This window comes from Phoenix dactylifera, chromosome 14, assembly GCF_051530095.1.
Source record: "Phoenix dactylifera cultivar Ajwa chromosome 14, Ajwa_hap1_PhDact_Kaust_v1.1, whole genome shotgun sequence".
NCBI lineage: Eukaryota > Viridiplantae > Streptophyta > Magnoliopsida > Arecales > Arecaceae > Phoenix > Phoenix dactylifera.
The window spans coordinates 13,702,138-13,720,856 of record NC_143203.1 but is presented as its reverse complement, the minus strand read 5'-3'; the positions used below and the strand labels follow the sequence as shown (position 1 = coordinate 13,720,856).

At 43.3% G+C, this 18,719-nt stretch overlaps 2 protein-coding genes across 3 annotated transcripts; one reads left to right on the top strand and one right to left on the bottom strand.

The window, feature by feature from the left end:
• Nucleotides 1-3,012: 3,012 nt before the first annotated feature.
• LOC148700048 (putative germin-like protein 2-1) lies at nt 3,013-4,192 on the bottom strand. The gene is made up of 2 exons (XM_088710751.2): nt 3,835-4,192; nt 3,013-3,694 (listed from the first exon to the last, which is right to left on the bottom strand). The coding sequence occupies exons 1-2, from the start codon at nt 3,944-3,946 to the stop codon at nt 3,141-3,143; spliced, it is 666 nt and encodes a 221-aa protein (XP_088566877.1). The 5' UTR covers nt 3,947-4,192; the 3' UTR covers nt 3,013-3,140.
• A 1,429-nt stretch (nt 4,193-5,621) lies between these two features.
• Nucleotides 5,622-11,167, top strand: LOC120105955 (uncharacterized). Of its 2 annotated transcripts, XM_088710811.2 has the most exons (10): nt 5,622-5,772; nt 6,474-6,596; nt 7,487-7,663; nt 7,737-7,981; nt 8,098-8,301; nt 8,404-8,496; nt 8,586-8,687; nt 8,785-9,177; nt 9,283-9,355; nt 10,505-11,167. In XM_088710811.2, exons 3-9 carry the CDS (start codon nt 7,495-7,497, stop codon nt 9,328-9,330), a joined length of 1,254 nt encoding a protein of 417 aa, XP_088566937.2. In that variant the 5' UTR covers nt 5,622-5,772; nt 6,474-6,596; nt 7,487-7,494; the 3' UTR covers nt 9,331-9,355; nt 10,505-11,167. The 2 variants fall into 2 exon arrangements, with proteins under 2 accessions (XP_088566937.2, XP_089783417.1); XM_089927291.1 differs by lacking the exon at nt 5,622-5,772 and having other exon boundaries at nt 6,046-6,596.
• Nucleotides 11,168-18,719: the final 7,552 nt, after the last annotated feature.

The window sequence follows — 18,719 nt, the reverse complement described above, 5'->3', positions numbered from 1 at the left end:
GTCAACGTATAATCTCCATTGGCAGGGCTAGAACAGAACAGATCATAGCCATGCTGAGAATGCATATATATATATATAATATATTTCATAAATTGCCCAGTCACAATTTACGGATTTCAGAGCATAATTTTCAAATGAAATTTAACATGCCAGACCCATCTTACTAAATACAAAACATATTTCGAAATTTAAACCACTAATAATTATTTTACCAAATAATTTAGAAAAATGCACTTTGAAGCATTAAGTTACTTACCTCTTCTCGCTTAATCCCTACTTCAGATAGGCGGATCAGGTTCACCTGTTTAAATTTAATTAATTTCTTATTAATTTTAGAGCTAAGCAAAATCCAGAAATAATACTACTGGGCACGACCCAACAGAGCCTAGGGTTGGTCCATAATGGACATGGCCCGATAAGGCCCACATCGGACATGGCCCAATGGGCCTACATAGACTCGGCCCAATAGGGCCCTCCCAAGGTTGGCCTCTAATTTGTTCATTTATGCAATAAAAATTTGTTTCAGGGACCAATGTCTAATTACATAGCACCGTTCCATAATAAAACTTAGGTAAAAGGACCAAATAATTATATTTGAGGATCTTTATGTAATAAATTTTTCTTTTAGGGATCAAACATAAATTACAAAAGATCCTTTTGTGAAATAATATACTGTCAAGGGCTTAACTGCAAAATTTTATTTATTGGCCAAACAACTTTGGGTTTTGGGTTCCGGGTTCCGGGTTTTGGGTATGAACTGGGTTTTGGGTTCGGGTTTCAGATTTTGGATTCAGAACTAGGCCCAAGTTGAGCCCACAGTGAACCGAGCCTAAGTTGGCCCAATTTGGCCCACGATGGGCCTTCATCTTCCCCAAACTCCCCATGGATAGGGGAGATGGAAACCGAGAGAAGGTAGAGGGGAGAGGGGAGAGGGCTGGCTAGGTGGTTGGCATGGGCGGCCGGAGGCCACCCCTCGGTCAACGGCCAGCCGGCCGCTGCGGCGGCTGACGGGGAGGAGAAGCAACCGAAGAGATGATCTCGGTTTGTGGGGCCGAAAAAAGACATGGAATAAAGGTTGAGATCGAAGAGCGGAGAAAGCTTACCGGTGGTGGCAGAGGCAGTGGGAGGAAGATCTTGGCTGTGGGTGCTCGATCCGGTGGTCAAGCGGCGGTGGCGGCGGTTCTTTCTGAAGAAGAAGGAGATCTCGAAATAGAGGAGGCTCGGGTGGTGGTGGTGGTAGCCCGAGGCGGCTCACCAGTGACTTGGGAAGCGGGAGCAGAGGAAGGAGAGGGAGAGGAGAGGGAGGAGAGGAAGAAGAGGGGCTCGGTGGTGATCTGGGAAGGGAAAAGAGGGATTTTTATTATCCCCTCGTAACGGCTCTCCGCCGCGATTTTTGCGGCGGTGGGGCAAAATCAGAGGCTGCTCGTGCGGCCGCGGGGCGGACGCGGGACGACCTCGATGCAGCCGCAGGATGCCCACGGCGTCTTTGCGCCCGGAGAAGATGGAGGGGATCGCATTTGCGATCCCCTGCTCTGGCCCTTTCCAAAAGGGGCGTTATCTCACATTTGACGATGCTGAAAATAGTGAGGAAGTGGGGCCATAGAGCAAATAATATTACAGACAACACAACATTAGGAACAAAGATGCAATAGTGAAATAGAGCAACAAACAAAACAAAGTAGAGGACCGAAATTCCAGCCTCTATACAACAAACAATGTCTAGTGACAGAACTTTAGCAACACTTAGCAAAATCCATCAATATAAATGTTCTCTAGTAATGATTCTAAGAAATATCAAAACAGATACATAATTTCACAAAGTTTCATCGTGAGAGTTATTAAAAGTTATTATATAGCGAGGGTATCTTATAACCACTATAAGAAATTGTATTCTATAGTAATAGTTTCAAATATTATCATAAAAGGTCTATAATATTGTAATGTTTATAAATGAATGTTTCAAAAATTTTATGTTACGATGGTACCTGATAAGTACAACAATTACTAGTGAAATAAAACTTTATTGGTAATATATACAGTTTTATTATAGAATACAGGCTATTTATCGATAAGATAAATTATATCACCTATACATTATTGTATAACCAATAGTTTTCAATATTGATATTTATTTATGATTTATTTGTGTGACAAATTAGTATGGTTGTAAATTAATTTGGATTTTTTGCAACAACAGCATCTCATTAGTAAGTATGTCTTTAAATAATTTTCAAAATAGATATTATATTAATCTAATAAATTTTTGAAGTAATAAGGTTTCAAATCGACTATTATGTATTCTAGTTGTACTTAACAATTTTTGATGAGTTCATCAAGTTATTTTCAACTTTATCTGGCCAGAACTATTTACCGAACAAGTCACATGATCAGCCAATTCAGGTAAATAATTGGAAGTTGTTTGGGTTCGGAAATATTGCAAATAATGCACCATAACCAGCCACTAGTCTAAGATATAATTATTAAAAACTTAAATGGAGATCGATTTAACCAAGATATTGGATCAATAATCCAATTTGATTTGTATTAAAAATATAGGTTTGCTACGCCTGTTGCGTCCCTTCAACTTTGTTCTTCCTCCAGCCAGGGATAGAGGAGAGATAGAGATAGGAATAGCTGTTTTCCTAATAGTCAAAATTAGAAGTAGCCTGAGTCCAGACAGAAGCTTAGAAGTAGGTGCTTCTCAAATCTGTGCGGAGGATGTCATACACCACTATTCTGTTTTTGCCAAACTTTTGAAGCCATGGCTGCTGAAAGACAATCCAGATCCAAATACTTTTCCTTTTTCAGTCCTCCATTCAGTAAAATCCATCTTTTCCTCTATGATGCCTATGGCTTAATTCATCCTATCCGCTCACAAACATAAAGTTGGTGGATAAAGGAATAAGCAATTTGTGATATCAAGTCCAACAAACATCTTGACCTAATGTTACGGCAAAAAGAAAAATAAAAACAGAAGCAAGAAGCACTTTCTCCTACTGGGAAATAAATTGCCTTTATTGCTGTAGAATTGTCAACTCGTTGTTTGCTTATTTGTGCTAAAGAATGCAAATGAATAAGTGTAACAATCAAAATAATACAAATGAATCAGCGGAGAAATCCTTGTAGCAAAGAAAGAGTTATCAGTTGTTGTTGTCCATCCAGAACTGAGCCTGCAGCCAGTCAATAGTCTTCTTGTCCACCTGAAAGGCCTTTGCAAGAACGTCACGAGAGATGGGTGGCTTCGACCCAAACACCGCATTGGCTACAGTGATCACACCAGGGTTTTGGCTGCTCAATGCGGCAATAGCAACAGCATTCTTCGTCCCGTAGTTGAACTGGAAGTGAATTAGACCTTGGGGGAACACGAACACATCACCCTTGTTGATGACTTTGGCAAAGAGACGGTTGTCCGTGTTGGAAGTCACAAAACCCACATAGAGTGAGCCTTCCAACACCGTCAAAATCTCTGTCGCCCGAGGGTGGATGTGAGGTGGGTTCAGGCCATAAGGAGCAAAGTCTATGCGAGCCAATGAGATGCCAAGGGTGTTGAGCCCTGCAATTTTCTCCACATTAACTAAAGTCACATTCGATCCAAGTTTGTTTGCAGTGTCGCCAGGCCTGTCGAGGCCGGAGAAGAAGAAATCATCAGCTCTGACATCGTTTGGGTTCTTGCACACAAGACCGTTAACAAATACTGCACAATAAAAATTAACATAATTCACCAAGGTTGATAGAAAAACTTGAGAAGAACCTCGTTCGAAAGCCTACTTATAAGTTTGTGGATGAGTAAGAAATTTTGCTCAACTTGAAAAAAGGAAGAACATATATAATTACCATGGGACGTTTTGTCAGCAACACAGAAGTCCTGGAGGGGACTAGGATCAGAAGCAATTGCGTGAGAAGAAACCAGCGCAAGGAAAGCAAGGAGGAGGATGCGTGAAGCCATGTCTGTTCGGTTAAGCAGGAGAGAGTGCAGGAGGAATGGAACTCGAGAGTCTAGATCGAAGCTCGATGCGCTGGGATGGCTTGGAGTAGATAGATATATATAGAGAGAGTGGAGGGATGAGGGACCCGGTTTATGCGATGGTTAGACCGTTGAAGTAGTCAGGAAGGGTGGTCGTGATTTGCTCTGTATTGTTTTATAAAGTAGTAATAAAATGGTTTCAGTTGTCCACCAATTCCAGTAGACCGTGGCCAAAGGCAACGTTCCCAAAGACGAAGTATAACTCGATAAAGTATAACTTGATCTATAACCATATTGATGGTAGGTGAGAAACAGCAGATGGAATAGATCAATATTCGCCGCCTTTGACGGTACAACGGTTCGGCCAGCTAAATAGATAATTAGGCTTGTTTCGTAGTCTAATCATGAACTAGTCCAGCCATTTTTGTGAGATATGGGGCTGAAGTCGGCAGCCCCAGCCGACTTCAGCCCCGTCCCCATTCTAGGAAGGCCGGAACAGAGGATCGCGATTGCGATCCTCTCCGGTTCTTCCGGGGACAAACCAGGCAAGGGCGCCGCGGGGATCCCGCGGCGCCCTCCCTCCGACCGATCCGCGGCCAATCCCGGCCGCGGAATCCTCTCGGCCGCCGCGATTCACGCGGCGGAGAGTCGCCGCGAGGGGTGATAAAAAACCCCCAAGCCCTCCTCTCCTCCGCATCCTCCTCCTCCTCCTCCTCCTCTTCCCCCCTTCGCTCCTCCTCCTCTCCTTGGTGACCGGCGTCCTCTTCCCGACCGAGCGCCGCCCGGACTCCCTCGCGGCCACCACCTGTTCCGAGATTCATCCTCTAGATTTCGAGCGCCGCCACTGCCGCTTGACCACCGAATCGAGCACCGGCGGCCGAGATCTTCCTCCCACTCACTACAAGAAATGTTGGTTTTCCCGACTGAATTTTCCCGACGCTAGGGGAAAGCGTCGGTAAAGTTTGGCTCAGCGCCAACCTTTGCCGACGCTTTGTATAAGCGTCGGGAAAATTCAGTCGTCATAGTCCATATTTAAAGAAAGTTGGTACTTTTGCCGACGCTTATGATAAGCGTTGGCAATTTAAAGAATAAACGACGCTTTTAAGCGTCGTCATAGTCCATGTAGCCAACTGACGATGGGAAGCGTGGGAATTGGTTATAGGGCGACGCTATTACGCGTCATTGTTCTTCCAGACCTACAACGACGCTTATAAGCGTCGTCGAATCCCACCACACCACCCTAACCAGCGACCGACCCCGATCGAGCCCTTATTTCTCCTCTCCGGCGCTGCTCGAGCTTCCGTGTTGCTCCTCTCCGGCGCTGCCCTAGGTTCCATCTTGCTCCTCTCCGGCGCTATCATCACTTCCGTCTTGCTCCTCTCCGGTGCCAGCCGTCCGACTCCAACCCCTTCTCCTCCTCCCTCCTCTCCGGCGCCGACCGACCGACCCCAACCGAGGTATTTTTCTCCTCCTCCCTCCGCTCCCTTCTTCTCGCTTTTTCTCCTCCTTCTCCGCCTCCTTCTGCAAAGCTTCCGTGTTGCCGAACGACCGACCCCAACACCCCTTGGGCCTTTGAGAGGAAACAAAGGGGAAGCTGGTGAAGCTAATTTTAGGGTTTTTTAGGCCACGGTAAGGGTATCGTTTGCTTTTACTTCGCTGCTCCCCGCATTCCCATACCCAATCTCACCACCCTTCTTCCTCCCTTCTTTCAATCTTCGCAGGGTTACAGTGGATCGATCCAGAGGCGTCACCAGTGGCTGGATTCCGAAGCTAATTACCACATCGGAGCTGTTGGGGTCAAATATCAGGTGCAAATTTCATAGATTTGATTTTTTACTTTCGCGGGATTATGCCAAATATTACCACATCGGAGCTGTTGTTTTTTATCAATTTTAATGCTTTCTCCTGTGCCAGAAAAAGCTATTAGACTGGTTTAGTGTTGACAATGGATTTTGTTCTAAATTTTCTTATAGAATTGGGTTTTGGTTTGTTGGTATTTCTCGTGCTTTATCCAGTTCATATATTTTTACTTGATATACTAGATTAGTATCACCTGATGGTCTGAGATTAGGGTTGAAACTTCCAGGGAACAACATCTTCATACTTGTGGGGCTCAATATGCTGATAATGCGAGTCAATGCACAAATCCAATAATAACACCTAAAAGGCTAAAACCTTGACACCGGGCCCCTTCCTTGCAGAGCCATATGTAGCCTTCTTTATGCACAAATGTAATCTATAGTGGTTCTTTGCCACATTAAACATGTGTTACTCCTAAGCTTTCACTGGTACCTGTTTCTTTGTCCATCGCCTATTTTACCCAACAGGCAAGCTTTAATTGGTGGAATCGTGAATCCCTTTATCCCAATCTTGCCATGACCACCATGACATTGTCATGTTTGCTACCCCATCTGGCATGTATACGTTGGAGTGGTAACATGGCATTTACAGCTTTTCGCATCTATTGACTGATCTGTTTTAATAATTTATCCATTTTGTGAACATGCAGGTGAAGAGCTACTGGTTGAACTCTGATGGTGCAGATGTGGTCTTCCATATGATTGATAATTTTCTTATCTAGTCTTCTGATAAATTTTGCGGTTCTCAATTGGCAGGCCACAAACTCATTCTGGTGTGTAGAACACTGATGCAAGTACATTTATTCTAAAAATCTCGACCTTGTAGATAAATAATTGTCCTGTGTATTAGTTGCGCAATTTTGATTTGGTTATAATTCTTCATTCATACACCGCCTAGGGAATCTGGTAACAAGAAACTGTAGATTTTCTTAGTAGGTGGAATTATCTTGTAATAGAATTCATCATTTTATATCTTAGGAAGAAATTTCCTACAAGTGACTCCAGCTCCCCTGGCATCATGAATGAAAGCCATTTCATATTTTTTTATTTAATACCGCCATTGTCATGTGGACACTGTATGAGGCTTTAACCTAATTAGCATGGCGCTGGCAACTAAAATGTGGTATTGAAGGTGTGTGCTCTGTATTCATTTTATATCTTAGGAAGAAATTTCCTACAAGTGCCTCCAGCTCCCCTGGCATCATGAATGAAAGCCATTTCATGTTTTTTTATTTAATACCGCCATTGTCATGTGGACACTGTATGAGGCTTTAACCTAATTAGCATGGGGCTGGCAACTAAAATGTGGTATTGAAGGTGTGTGCTCTGTATTCATGTGAGAATGGCAGCCGGATTACGTAGTCTTGCATTCATGCTGTTCGCAGGTTCTCTTTTGCATCCCTTGGTTTTTGGTAATGAAAGACCTTTTGCCTGAAGGGGAACTGGGGAAACAAAATATTTGCATTTTGAAAATCCAAAAAGAAAATGTAATTATTGAAAAGATTAGTATCACCTGATTAGGATGGATGTTGAATGAGAATGTAGTTTCTAATGGTAAGTAAAATTTATCATTTAACCAAGTATTATATTCTCTTTTATTAGCCCTTTATTTAGTATAAATTTATTATTTAACCAAATATTGATTCTTTTTTGTGCATACTAGGTAACAATATGCCCCGAGGGAGACGATTTAGAGATGTGGAGTTCCAGCATTCTCAGGTGGGATCTACTTCTGAGCAGTCCCTGCAGTCCCAGCAGCCATGTGAGCACCAGCAGCACGAGTCAGGATCTCAGCACGAGCCTCCTGCTGATTGTCTGGAGGATGAGCTCCGGATCCAGGGTAATTCGATTTAAAGTTCATATTTTATGTTCATATTTGTCTTCAACTTTTTAAGACTTTTTAATTTTAATAGATGGACAAGGGACGGTGAGGACGAGACGGGGACCCACTCAAGCAAAGGATGTGTGGAAGCTTCCTCCGGGTGAGAAGATCATCATCCGATGCAACGAATTGGGGCAGCCCATCAATAAAGCTGGAAGTCTTCTATCAAGCTTTTTAGGATCGGTTGCACGCAAGGGTCAGCTGTGTCCGCTCAACTATACGAAGTGGAATGACATGCTTCCTTCGTATAAGGTTGAGCTTCTTAGACTTATACAGGTAATGAATTGAATTTATTCTTTTTAATTCGACACCTCCTGTATATTAATTTGCTTAGTATCATAATTTTATTTTAGATGTTTAATATTATTATAACATTCTGAATCTTGTTGTAGGATAAGTTTATACTCCCTCCAGAGAGCCATGATTGGGTGCTAAAGTCCCTCAATCGCAAATGGAAAGAATATAAAGCAAAATTGAAGACGGACTTCAAGCGCGAGGGTATGACAGAGGAGGAGGTTGCTCGTGTGACTCCTCCTGATGTATACCCTCAGCAGTGGAGGGAGCTTGTTCACTACTGGTTTTCTGAAAGAGGACAGGTCACGTATATTGTTTCAATATTTTATATTATATTTATTATTAATATAGATTGTGAATATATACATTGAATCATATTATACTGTGTGCTTTTATTTTGGCAGACATATTCTAATATTGGCAGAGCTGCACGAGCATCTCAAGCAGTTCCTCATACTTCAGGCTCGAAGAGTTATGCGAGACATAGAAATGAATTCGTCAGTTCTTTTGAAACTATTTGATATTTTACTAACATATAGCACGTATCATGATATATAGTTTGCCAATATACTTTCCGTATGTGTAGATGGTAGAGCATGGAAGGGAGCCTGGTGAGGTAGAGTTTTATAAGATGACCCACACTCACCGAGATGGCAGCTTTGTCCGGGACGAGTCGAGAGATATAGTTGTATGTATTCATTTTTTATTTGTTCAGAATTTTCTTATTAATTTTACTTCTTTTAAAATATTAATGTGACTGTTTTTTTTTCTTGAGAGAGATATAGGAAAGAGCTACAACTCTTATTTCAGAGCGCGTCGGGGAGTCATCATCATCCGACACGGCCAGTCGCGTCGAGGCTCAGGTCTATGCTGAATTGATGGGCCCAGAACTCTATGGTCGCGTGAGAGGTTACGGTGTCGGAGTTACCCCCACTCAGCTGTCTGCAGTGAGCCGATATACCCAAGATGCCAGACAAGGTACTAGCACTGCAGAGGTTTGTAGTTTGAAGACAGAGATGGCACAGATAAAGCAGTCATATGAGACAAGGATAGAGGAGATGAGGCAGAGTCATATGACTGATATGGCGGAGTTGAAGCAAAGCCAAGAGTTGAAGATACAATCTTTGCAGGACCAGCTTGACCATATTTCATCCTTTTTGCAGAGATTTGCTCCTCCGGTACATAACTAAATCTATTTGAATATTTTATGTAATTAATGTATTCTTGTATGAGCGTGATGACTTTCGTATTTTTAGTTTCTAAAATATTTTTTTTTCTTGTAGGTTGATGATACTTCATCTACTCGTAGAGATGATGATGCCGACCCTTGATACATATTGTAGATTGTGTACTTAGGTAAATCTTGACTCTCTTTCTCAAGGTTGAGTTTGAGGTGGTGTTTGTTCAGTGAATCTATCCAGTCAAAACCAAAATGTTGCCACATCTGTTTTTCATATTACAAAATGATGATAAAACTTGTCTTTAGATAAAGTCCTACCATGGCATGACAATCAATAATCCCATGAAACCATGTTTTGTGGGTTGAACAATTTAATGCAGTTCTCCTCGGAAGAAAGAACATACCCTTAAAACTTGTCTTCACAACTCCCCTTTGCATCCTGACATTAATTTCCAATATCTTGCCGAAACTTCCTTTTGTAAAGATGTCAGTCATTATAAACTTCCTTGCTTCTCTAGTATGTTGGTAATCTTTGTTTTAGCAATTCTCTTGTTGATTCACTATAGTTTGTTTTATATTCCAAGTCAGAGAGTTGATAATAGTCGGAGTAAGTTGTAGGTTTCGATATAAAGATTCATATTTAAGTTATTGTTAACTGCTTGTGCTCCTGTAACACAACATTCATCTGAAACCATCTGACTTTGTCCTTGCTTTCCCGAAGTCATCACCATGAAGACAAACCTTTTCAAAAGTGAAATGTCTGTCAGATGTCTGTTGGTATGGTGATAGCATAGACATTTTTCACTCGTATTAATCCCTGCTTGTCCTATCTTGGATATGTTCTATTGCTACTTTCAAGGTCAACATTATTTCAATCATATACTTTTGTTATTGTTGCTTAGCATCTACTTTATTTTATGGTTCTGTGAAGTTTACATTGGAGAAGAGGACGGTCACTCTTATGTGGATCTTTTCTAACTAAGATGTTGTGCACGCTAGATGACTTCTTTCCTTGTTTCTTTCACTCTTTAAACATTAAGGGTTCTGCTTCACTACAACTGCACTTGCTCTCAGTTCAGGCTAGTTAGCTTTCAAGGCATTTTGTATTTTGAGCTACAAGTTTATCATGGTTCCAATTGAAGGCTTAATTTTAAAGGGTAGCCATTGGTTGGTCCTTAAATCATGTGTCTTCTTTAAAGTGCGCAACACAAGTTTGTTTCATGTTTGACTGTTTATATATATGAGCTCAGGGGAGATCATGCACCTGGATATCTGATATCTGGTCATTACGCTATTGATTTACTTCAAATCAATTTTTCCTGCAGGTACTAGGGCCTAACATCTTTTGTTGGTTATGCCCTGTATCAAAGTTCAAAGGCTCTGGTCTCCGATTTCCCACTGCATTTGACATTCCAATATCTACAACACTAACTTGACGTATCAGGTGGCAAAGATAAGAGTAATTTGTCTATAGAAGATGGAAACCATGTAAATTTTTGTGGTTGAGCCTCGCTTGGGAGTGGCAATGATCCTAGTAATTTGTCTATAGAAGATGGAAACCATGTAAATATTCAGGTTGGCTGCTCTGCGACGCGATGATCCTAGTACTTTTGTTTTGAGCAACTGCTTCATACCGTCGTGGTGTTAAGAACCAACCAACAATTATATGCTGTCTTGTAACACATCAGTTTTGAGGGTGTCAAAATCAGTTGAACAGGTCGACTGTTTTTAGCCTTTGTACATTGCAAAGACTGCAACGCTGATGAGGGTTATTAATAGGAACTGGCAATTGACAGGTTACTGGTTTGACCGGGGGGAAACACATGGTAGATTGTGTACTTAGGAATTTGACTTGTATGTTTTTAGAATGTTTTTGAAGTACAATGTAATCAAATATGATAATATGAATGTAATCAAAATTCTTGTTTGTGACTCATATTTTGTTATATATGTGATTCAGTGTATTTGTTTCTATTGTTTTGTAAGAATTTAATGTACACAGAGTATTTAAAAATTACTTTTACAAATTTTTTTTTTTAAAAAAAATTTAATGCCGACGCTTATAAGCGTCGGGAAAAGCAACAGGAATTAAACCTAATGGCACGCCTTTAACGACGCTTTTACGCGTCGGCCTAAACCAGTAGTAACCAACCCTTTTTCCCGACGCTTATAAGCGTCGGAGACTGATAGAGGAAACGACGCTTAAAAGCGTCGGGAAAAGCAAGCCTTTAACGACGCTTTTAAGCGTCGGCCTAAACCCGTAGTAACCAACCCTTCTCCCCGGAGTCTGAGAGAAGAAACGACGCTTAAAAGCGTCGGGAAAAGCAACCCCTCTCGCTGACGCTTATAAGCGTCGGAGTATGATAAAAGGAACGACGCTTAAAAGCGTCGGCATAGACCAACGACGCTTTTTTAACGCGTCGGGTTAAACCCGACCCACGCCCACCTGCCCGACGTCGGAGCCACGCTTTTTTGCGAAGCGTGGGTGGGAATTCGCCGACGCTTATAAGCGTCGGTAGAGACAAAAAAAAGCGCCAGGAGTTATTCCTTCTTTTGTAGTGACTACCTCTGCCACCACCGGTAAGCCTTCCTCCTCCTTGCTTTCATGGGTTTTGGTCTCCTCTGTTTCAACCCAAGCAACCGAGATGATCTCAGTTGCTTCTCTTTCCTGTCGGCCACGGCGACAGTCGCCGGCCGCCATGGCGGCCGGCTAGCCATCGACCGAGGGGTGGCCTCCGGCCACCCAGGCCGGCCACCCCGCCGGCCCTCTCCCTCTCTTCCGTCTCTCCTACTCCCCTTGTCCGTGGGGGGGGGGGGGTTGGGGAAGGAAGAGGCCCATCACGGGCCAAGCTGGGCCCGTTGGGCCCTATCCATTGCAGGCCCAACTTGGGCCCAGTCCAGTCCGGATGGGCCCAGTTGGGCTGAACCTCTATAGGCCCGACTTGGGCCCAGTTCACGGCGGGCCCGACTTGAGCCCAGTTCACGGCGGGCCCGACTTGAGCCCAGTTCACGGCAGGCCCAGTTTGGGCCCAGTTAAAAAAAAAGAAGAGAGAGAGAGAAGAAGAAAACCCGAAACCCAACTTGGGCCCTATTCAGATCCGAGTCCGGAACCCGAACCCGGATCCGAAACCCAAACCCATTTGGCCAATAAATAAAATTTTACAGATAAGCCCTTGACATTATGTTATTTTAGGACCTTCTGTAATTTGTATCTGATCCCTATAGAAAAGATTTATTACATAAAGGTCCCCAACTATATTTTATTTAGCCCACTCGAGCTTTATAAAATAGTACCCTGTAAATTAAGTATTAGTCCCTGCAATAAATTTTATTGTATAAATGAACTAATTAGAAGCCAACCTTGGGGGCCCTACTTAGCTGGATTTATGCGGGCCCATTGGGCCGTGCCCAATATGGGCCTATCGGGTCAACTCTGGGCCCTGTTGGGCCGTGTCCAATAGTACTATTTTTGGATTTTTGCTTAATTCTGATATTAACAAAGAATTAATTAAATTTAAATAGGTGAACCTGATCTGCCTATCTGAAGTAGGAATTAAGCGAGAAGAGGTAAGTAACTTAATGCTTCAAAGTGCATTTTCAAAATTATTTGGTAAAATAATTATTAGTGGATTAATTTCGAAATATGTTTTGTATTTAGTAAAATGAGTCTGGCATGTTAAATTTCATTTGAAAATTTTGTTATATGCTCTGAAATCCGCAAAATATGACTGGATAATTTATGAAATCTATTTTTCTGTATATATGCATTCTCAGCATGGCTATGATCTGTTCTGCTCTGTTCTAGCCCTGCCAATGGGGATTATACGTTGGACCTGTCGACTTGTAATCTGTGAGGAACCGGTTTCGACACCGGCTGCCATCGGTGGGTAAATATAATGGATTTGGCACTTTTGTGCAACACCGGCTGCCATCGGTGGATAAAAATAGTGGATTTGGCACTTTTGTGCAGCACCGGCTGCCATCGGTGGATAAAAATAATGGATTTGGCACCTTGTGCAACCCATGCCACTGGGTTACGTGGCCGTAGCCTATTATGTTGAGATTCTGGTATCAGAGTTTTTGGAAAAATGATAATAAGTTTTGAAAATAGTAAAATGATGTTATTTATGATTTATTCCAGCCATTATCCTGTATTTTGACCTGATATGCTCCGACCCCACTTTGGGGTATTTTGTTGCTTACTGGGCTAGTGTAGCTCATTATTTTATTTTCTCTGTTTTTCAGATCCAGAGGCTTGATCGCACGGGAATGGGGAGTGTGTTAGATGTTTCGATGATTCCATCAGTTATTGGTCCTTTAGTTAGATTGATTAGAGTATTTGACTTACGTCAGCATATGTTATTTGAAATTTTGTAAGACTGCTTTTGAATAAATTTAAATAATTATGTCAGTTTTGAACATCTGTATTTGCTTTGATATGATCCGATGCCTAGCACGCCTGTGCGGCTCGCCGTGCGGGCGTGCGGCGTCTGCCACGCCTCGGGCTCGGGGCGTGACAGATTTGGTGGTATCAGAGCTCAGGTTTAAGATCACTAGGGATTGTAACTGAAACAATTATATTGAGCCTAAGTTTTAGGATTCGTAGGATCCGTCAGAAAGGTTGAGAGATGGGTAGGAACCAGATAAGGGGATAATGTTCATTTATTTTATTAACTATTTCGTATTATTCTGTTTGGATGATTTTATAACATCTATATATTTTTACTGAATCAGAATGCCGCCTCGTCGTGTCCGTAGCCTGAATCGGATGGTCAGGGGCTCTCGGGGAAGAGCCCCTACCAACCAAGCTGGCGAGGCATCGCATAGCTCAGGACCCCAGGGTCAATCGACTCCAGAAACTGCCGCCGAAAATCAAACCCGGGTGCTCGAACTGATTGAGGAGGTCGTTGGGTTAGTACGCCAACAGAGGCAACAACCTCAGCAACCAATCCAGCAAGTCGTTGATCCTCCGGAGCAAAGAAGGAGTATAGCTGAATTCAGGAGAATGACTCCTTCAGTTTTTAAAGGCACCACTAGTCCTCAAGAGGCCGAAGCCTGGATAGAGGAAATGGAGAAAGTCTTCAGAGCAATGGAGTGCACCGATGAAGAGAAGGTCAGATTTGCCACCTATATGCTTCAGGACCGAGCTCATCATTGGTGGATGTCTGTGGAGCGCACATTGGCAGCCGAGCAGGAGGCACTTACCTGGCAGAGGTTTCGCACAGCCTTCTACTCCAAGTATTTCCCTTCAAGTCACTTTAGGGAGCTAGAGAGAGAATTTCTAAATCTGTCTCAAGGAACCATGACCGTGGATGAGTATGAGGCAGAGTTTGACAGGTTAGCTCGGTTTGCTCCCACCCTCGTCATAGATGCAGAGTCCCGGATGAGGAGATTTGAAGAAGGATTGAAGCCTCAATTACGTCGGGGTTTGGCCGTAGTGCACTCAACCAACTATGATGACCTGGTAGATAGAGCCAAGAATATGGAAATTGTCAGGAAGGAAACACAAGATTCAAAAGATAGAATACAAAAGAAGAGGAGCAGAGATGATGATACTCATAGTGGACAAAATTCTAGTAGGACAGAAAAATCTCGTAATAGGTCTGGACAATCAGAAAAGCAAGGATCTTATGGAGAGACTATTCAACAAGACCAGTCTAAATGTGAAGCATGTGGTGGTGCCCATAAGACAGAACTCTGTAGACGATTATCTGGCGCATGTTTCAGATGTGGCCAACAGGGTCATAAGATAGCAAAGTGCCCTCGCAATCGGCAAGTATCACAATCAAATCAGAGGCCTCAAGCTACAAGGACCCAGCAAGTGCAAGGTTCTCCTGCTCCGGTTCAGGTTGCTCAGCCTTCTTCTCCTAAGCAGCAGATAGGAGGGAGACCGCACACACAGGGTCGTATTTATGCACTGACTCAGCAGGATGCTCAGGCATCCAATACTGTGGTGTCAGGTACACTACCGGTTGCTTCTGTTTATGCTTATATACTGTTCGATTCTAGTGCTGCACATTCATTGTGTCATGGATATTTGTGCGAAAACATGACCTACCTTGCGTGCCGTTAGAGTATGATTTGCATGTTAACACCCCTGCCGAAAGTGGGAGGATTTGTAATCAGGTCTGCAAGACTTGTCCAGTTCAGATAGTAGGTAGAGACTTGCCTGCTAATTTGATAGATATAGATATGTATGACTTTGACATAATTCTCGGTATGGACTGGTTAGCGTCACACTTTGCTACCATTAACTGTCATGAAAAGCGGGTAAAATTTTAGATCCCTAGAGACACCGAATTTAGTTTCATAGGTAGTTGTGCTTATACTTTCTCTTGAGTTCTCTGCTATGCAAATTAAGCAGCTTGTACGTGTGGTTGATAGAAAAGAACAAGTGTTGAGAAGGCGCACAATTCCTTATGTTAAGATTCAGTGGAGCAATCACTCTGAACGTGAGGCTACGTGGGAACTGGAGGATGAGATGAAGGAGAAATATCCGAACCTTTTTGCAAGCTAAGGTATGTTAAATTTCGAGGGCGAAATTTTTCTAAGGGGGAGAGAATGTGAGATATGGGGCTGAAGTCGGCAGCCCCAGCCGACTTCAGCCCTGTCCCCATTCTAGGAAGGCCGGAACAGAGGATCGCGATTGCGATCCTCTCCGGTTCTTCCGGGGACAAACCAGGCGAGGGCGCCGCGGGGATCTCCGACCGATCCGCGGCCAATCCCGGCCGCGGAATCCTCTCGCCCGCTGCGATTCACGCGGCGGAGAGTCGCCGCGAGGGGTGATAAAAAAATCCCCAAGCCCTCCTCTCCTCCGCATCCTCCTCCTCATCCTCCTCCTCTTCCCCCCTTCGCTCCTCCTCCTCTCCTTGGTGACCGGCGTCCTCTTCCCGACCGAGCGCCGCCCGGACTCCCTCGCGGCCACCACCTGTTCCGAGATTCATCCTCTAGATTTCGAGCGCCGCCACTGCCGCTTGACCACCGAATCGAGCATCGGCGGCCGAGATCTTCCTCCCACTACCTCTGCCACCACCGGTAAGCCTCCCTCCTCCTTGCTTTCATGGGTTTTGGTCTCCTCTGTTTCAACCCAAGCAACCGAGATGATCTCGGTTGCTTCTCCTTCCCGTCGGCCACGGCGACAGTCGCCGGCCGCCATGGCGGCCGGCTAGCCATCGACCGAGGGGTGGCCTCCGGCCACCCAGGCCGGCCACCCTGCCGGCCCTCTCCCTCTCTTCCGTCTCTCCTACTCCCCTTGTCCGTGGGGGGGGGGGGGGTTTGGGGAAGGAAGAGGCCCATCACGGGCCAAGCTGGGCCCGTTGGGCCCTATCCATTGCAGGCCCAACTTGGGCCCAGTCCAGTCCGGATGGGCCCAGTTGGGCTGAACCTCTATAGGCCCGACTTGGGCCCAGTTCACGGCGGGCCCGACTTGAGCCTAGTTCACGGCGGGCCCGACTTGAGCCCAGTTCACGGCAGGCCCAGTTTGGGCCCAATTTTTTTTTAAAAAAAAGAGAGAGAGAGAAGAAGAAAACCCGAAACCCAACTTGGGCCCTATTCAGATTCGAGCCCGGAACCCGAATCCGGATCCGAAACCCAAACCCATTTGGCCAATAAATGAAATTTTACAGATAAGCCCTTGACATTATGTTATTTTAGGACCTTCTGTAATTTGTATCTGATCCCTATAGAAAAGATTTATTACATAAAGGTCCCCAACTATATTTTATTTAGCCCACTCGAGCTTTATAAAATAGTACCCTGTAAATTAAGTATTAGTCCCTGCAATAAATTTTATTGTATAAATGAACTAATTAGAAGCCAACCTTGGGGGCCCTACTTAGCTGGGTTTATGCGGGCCCATTGGGCCGTGCCCAATATGGGCCTATCGGGCCATGCCCATTATGGGCCAACTCTGAGCCCTGTTGGGCCGTGTCCAATAGTATTATTTTTGGATTTAAATTTAAACAGGTGAACCTGATCTGCCTATCTGAAGTAGGAATTAAGCGAGAAGAGGTAAGTAACTTAATGCTTCAAAGTGCATTTTCGAAATTATTTGGTAAAATAATTATTAGTGGATTAATTTCGAAATATGTTTTGTATTTAGTAAAATGAGTCTGGCATGTTAAATTTCATTTGAAAATTTTGTTATATGCTCTGAAATCCGCAAAATATGACTGGATAATTTATGAAATCTATTTTTCTGTATATATGCATTCTCAGCATGGCTATGATCTGTTCTGCTCTGTTCTAGCCCTGCTAATGGGGATTATACATTGGACCTGTCGACTTGCAATCTGTGAGGAACCGGTTTCGACACCGGCTGCCATCGGTGGGTAAATATAATGGATTTGGCACTTTTGTGCAACACCGGCTGCCATCGGTGGATAAAAATAGTGGATTTGGCACTTTTGTGCAACACCGGCTGCCATCGGTGGATAAAAATAATGGATTTGGCACCTTGTGCAACCCATGCCACTGGATTACGTGGCCGTAGCCTATTATGTTGAGATTCTGGTATCAGAGTTTTGGGAAAAATGATAATAAGTTTTGAAAATAGTAAAACGATGTTATTTATGATTTATTCCAGTCATTATCCTGTATTTTGACCTGATATGCTCCGACCCCACTTTGGGGTATTTTGTTGCTTACTGGGCTAGTGTAGCTCATTATTTTATTTTCTCTGTTTTTCAGATCCAGAGGCTTGATCGCACGGGAATGGGGAGTGTGTTAGATGTTCCGATGATTCCATCAGTTATTGGTCCTTTAGTTAGATTGATTAGAGTATTTGACTTACCTCAGCATATGTTATTTGAAATTTTGTAAGACTGCTTTTGAATAAATTTAAATAATTATGTCAGTTTTGAACATCTGTATTTGCTTTGATATGATCCGATGCCTAGCACGCTTGTGCGGCTCGCCGTGCGGGCGTGCGGCGTCTGCCGCGCCTCGGGCTCAGGGCGTGACAATTTTATTATAATTTAACCAATTACTTATTTGTTTAATTTTATGCTAGTATGGACAAATGTGATGAACATGAAAAAAGTTAATAAATTTAAAGATACGGTCATCAATTGTTTATTGAGACATTCCTCCTCCAACTTTATTTTTGTTGCCATAGAAAATTGAACAGTTCAAAGAAAGATCCAAAGCTGGGAGCCTTCATGAAGTTGTTCGGATACTTGGCCACAATGAGATTTAGCAACTTCAAGATGACCTCTTCCTTCCGTCACAGAAAAGGTCAATGTAGTTATGGTGGCAGCGAAGAACTTGAATAGTTCTAAATGCAAATACAGGGAATTCTTCATCGAGGTTATCAGCATTGGTTGCGCTTATCATAACAACATTGTGAGTTTACTAAACTTGTGTTCGGACGCATTCACTAGAATTCTCATATATGAGATCATAGTTAATGGATCACTTGAAAATTTCATTTATATTAAGCAACAAATTATTCTAGATCTCGAATGGACGTGAAACAATTGGAGATTGAAATTGGTAATGCACGAGGCTTAGACTATCTCTACCATGGCTGCAATATCCAAA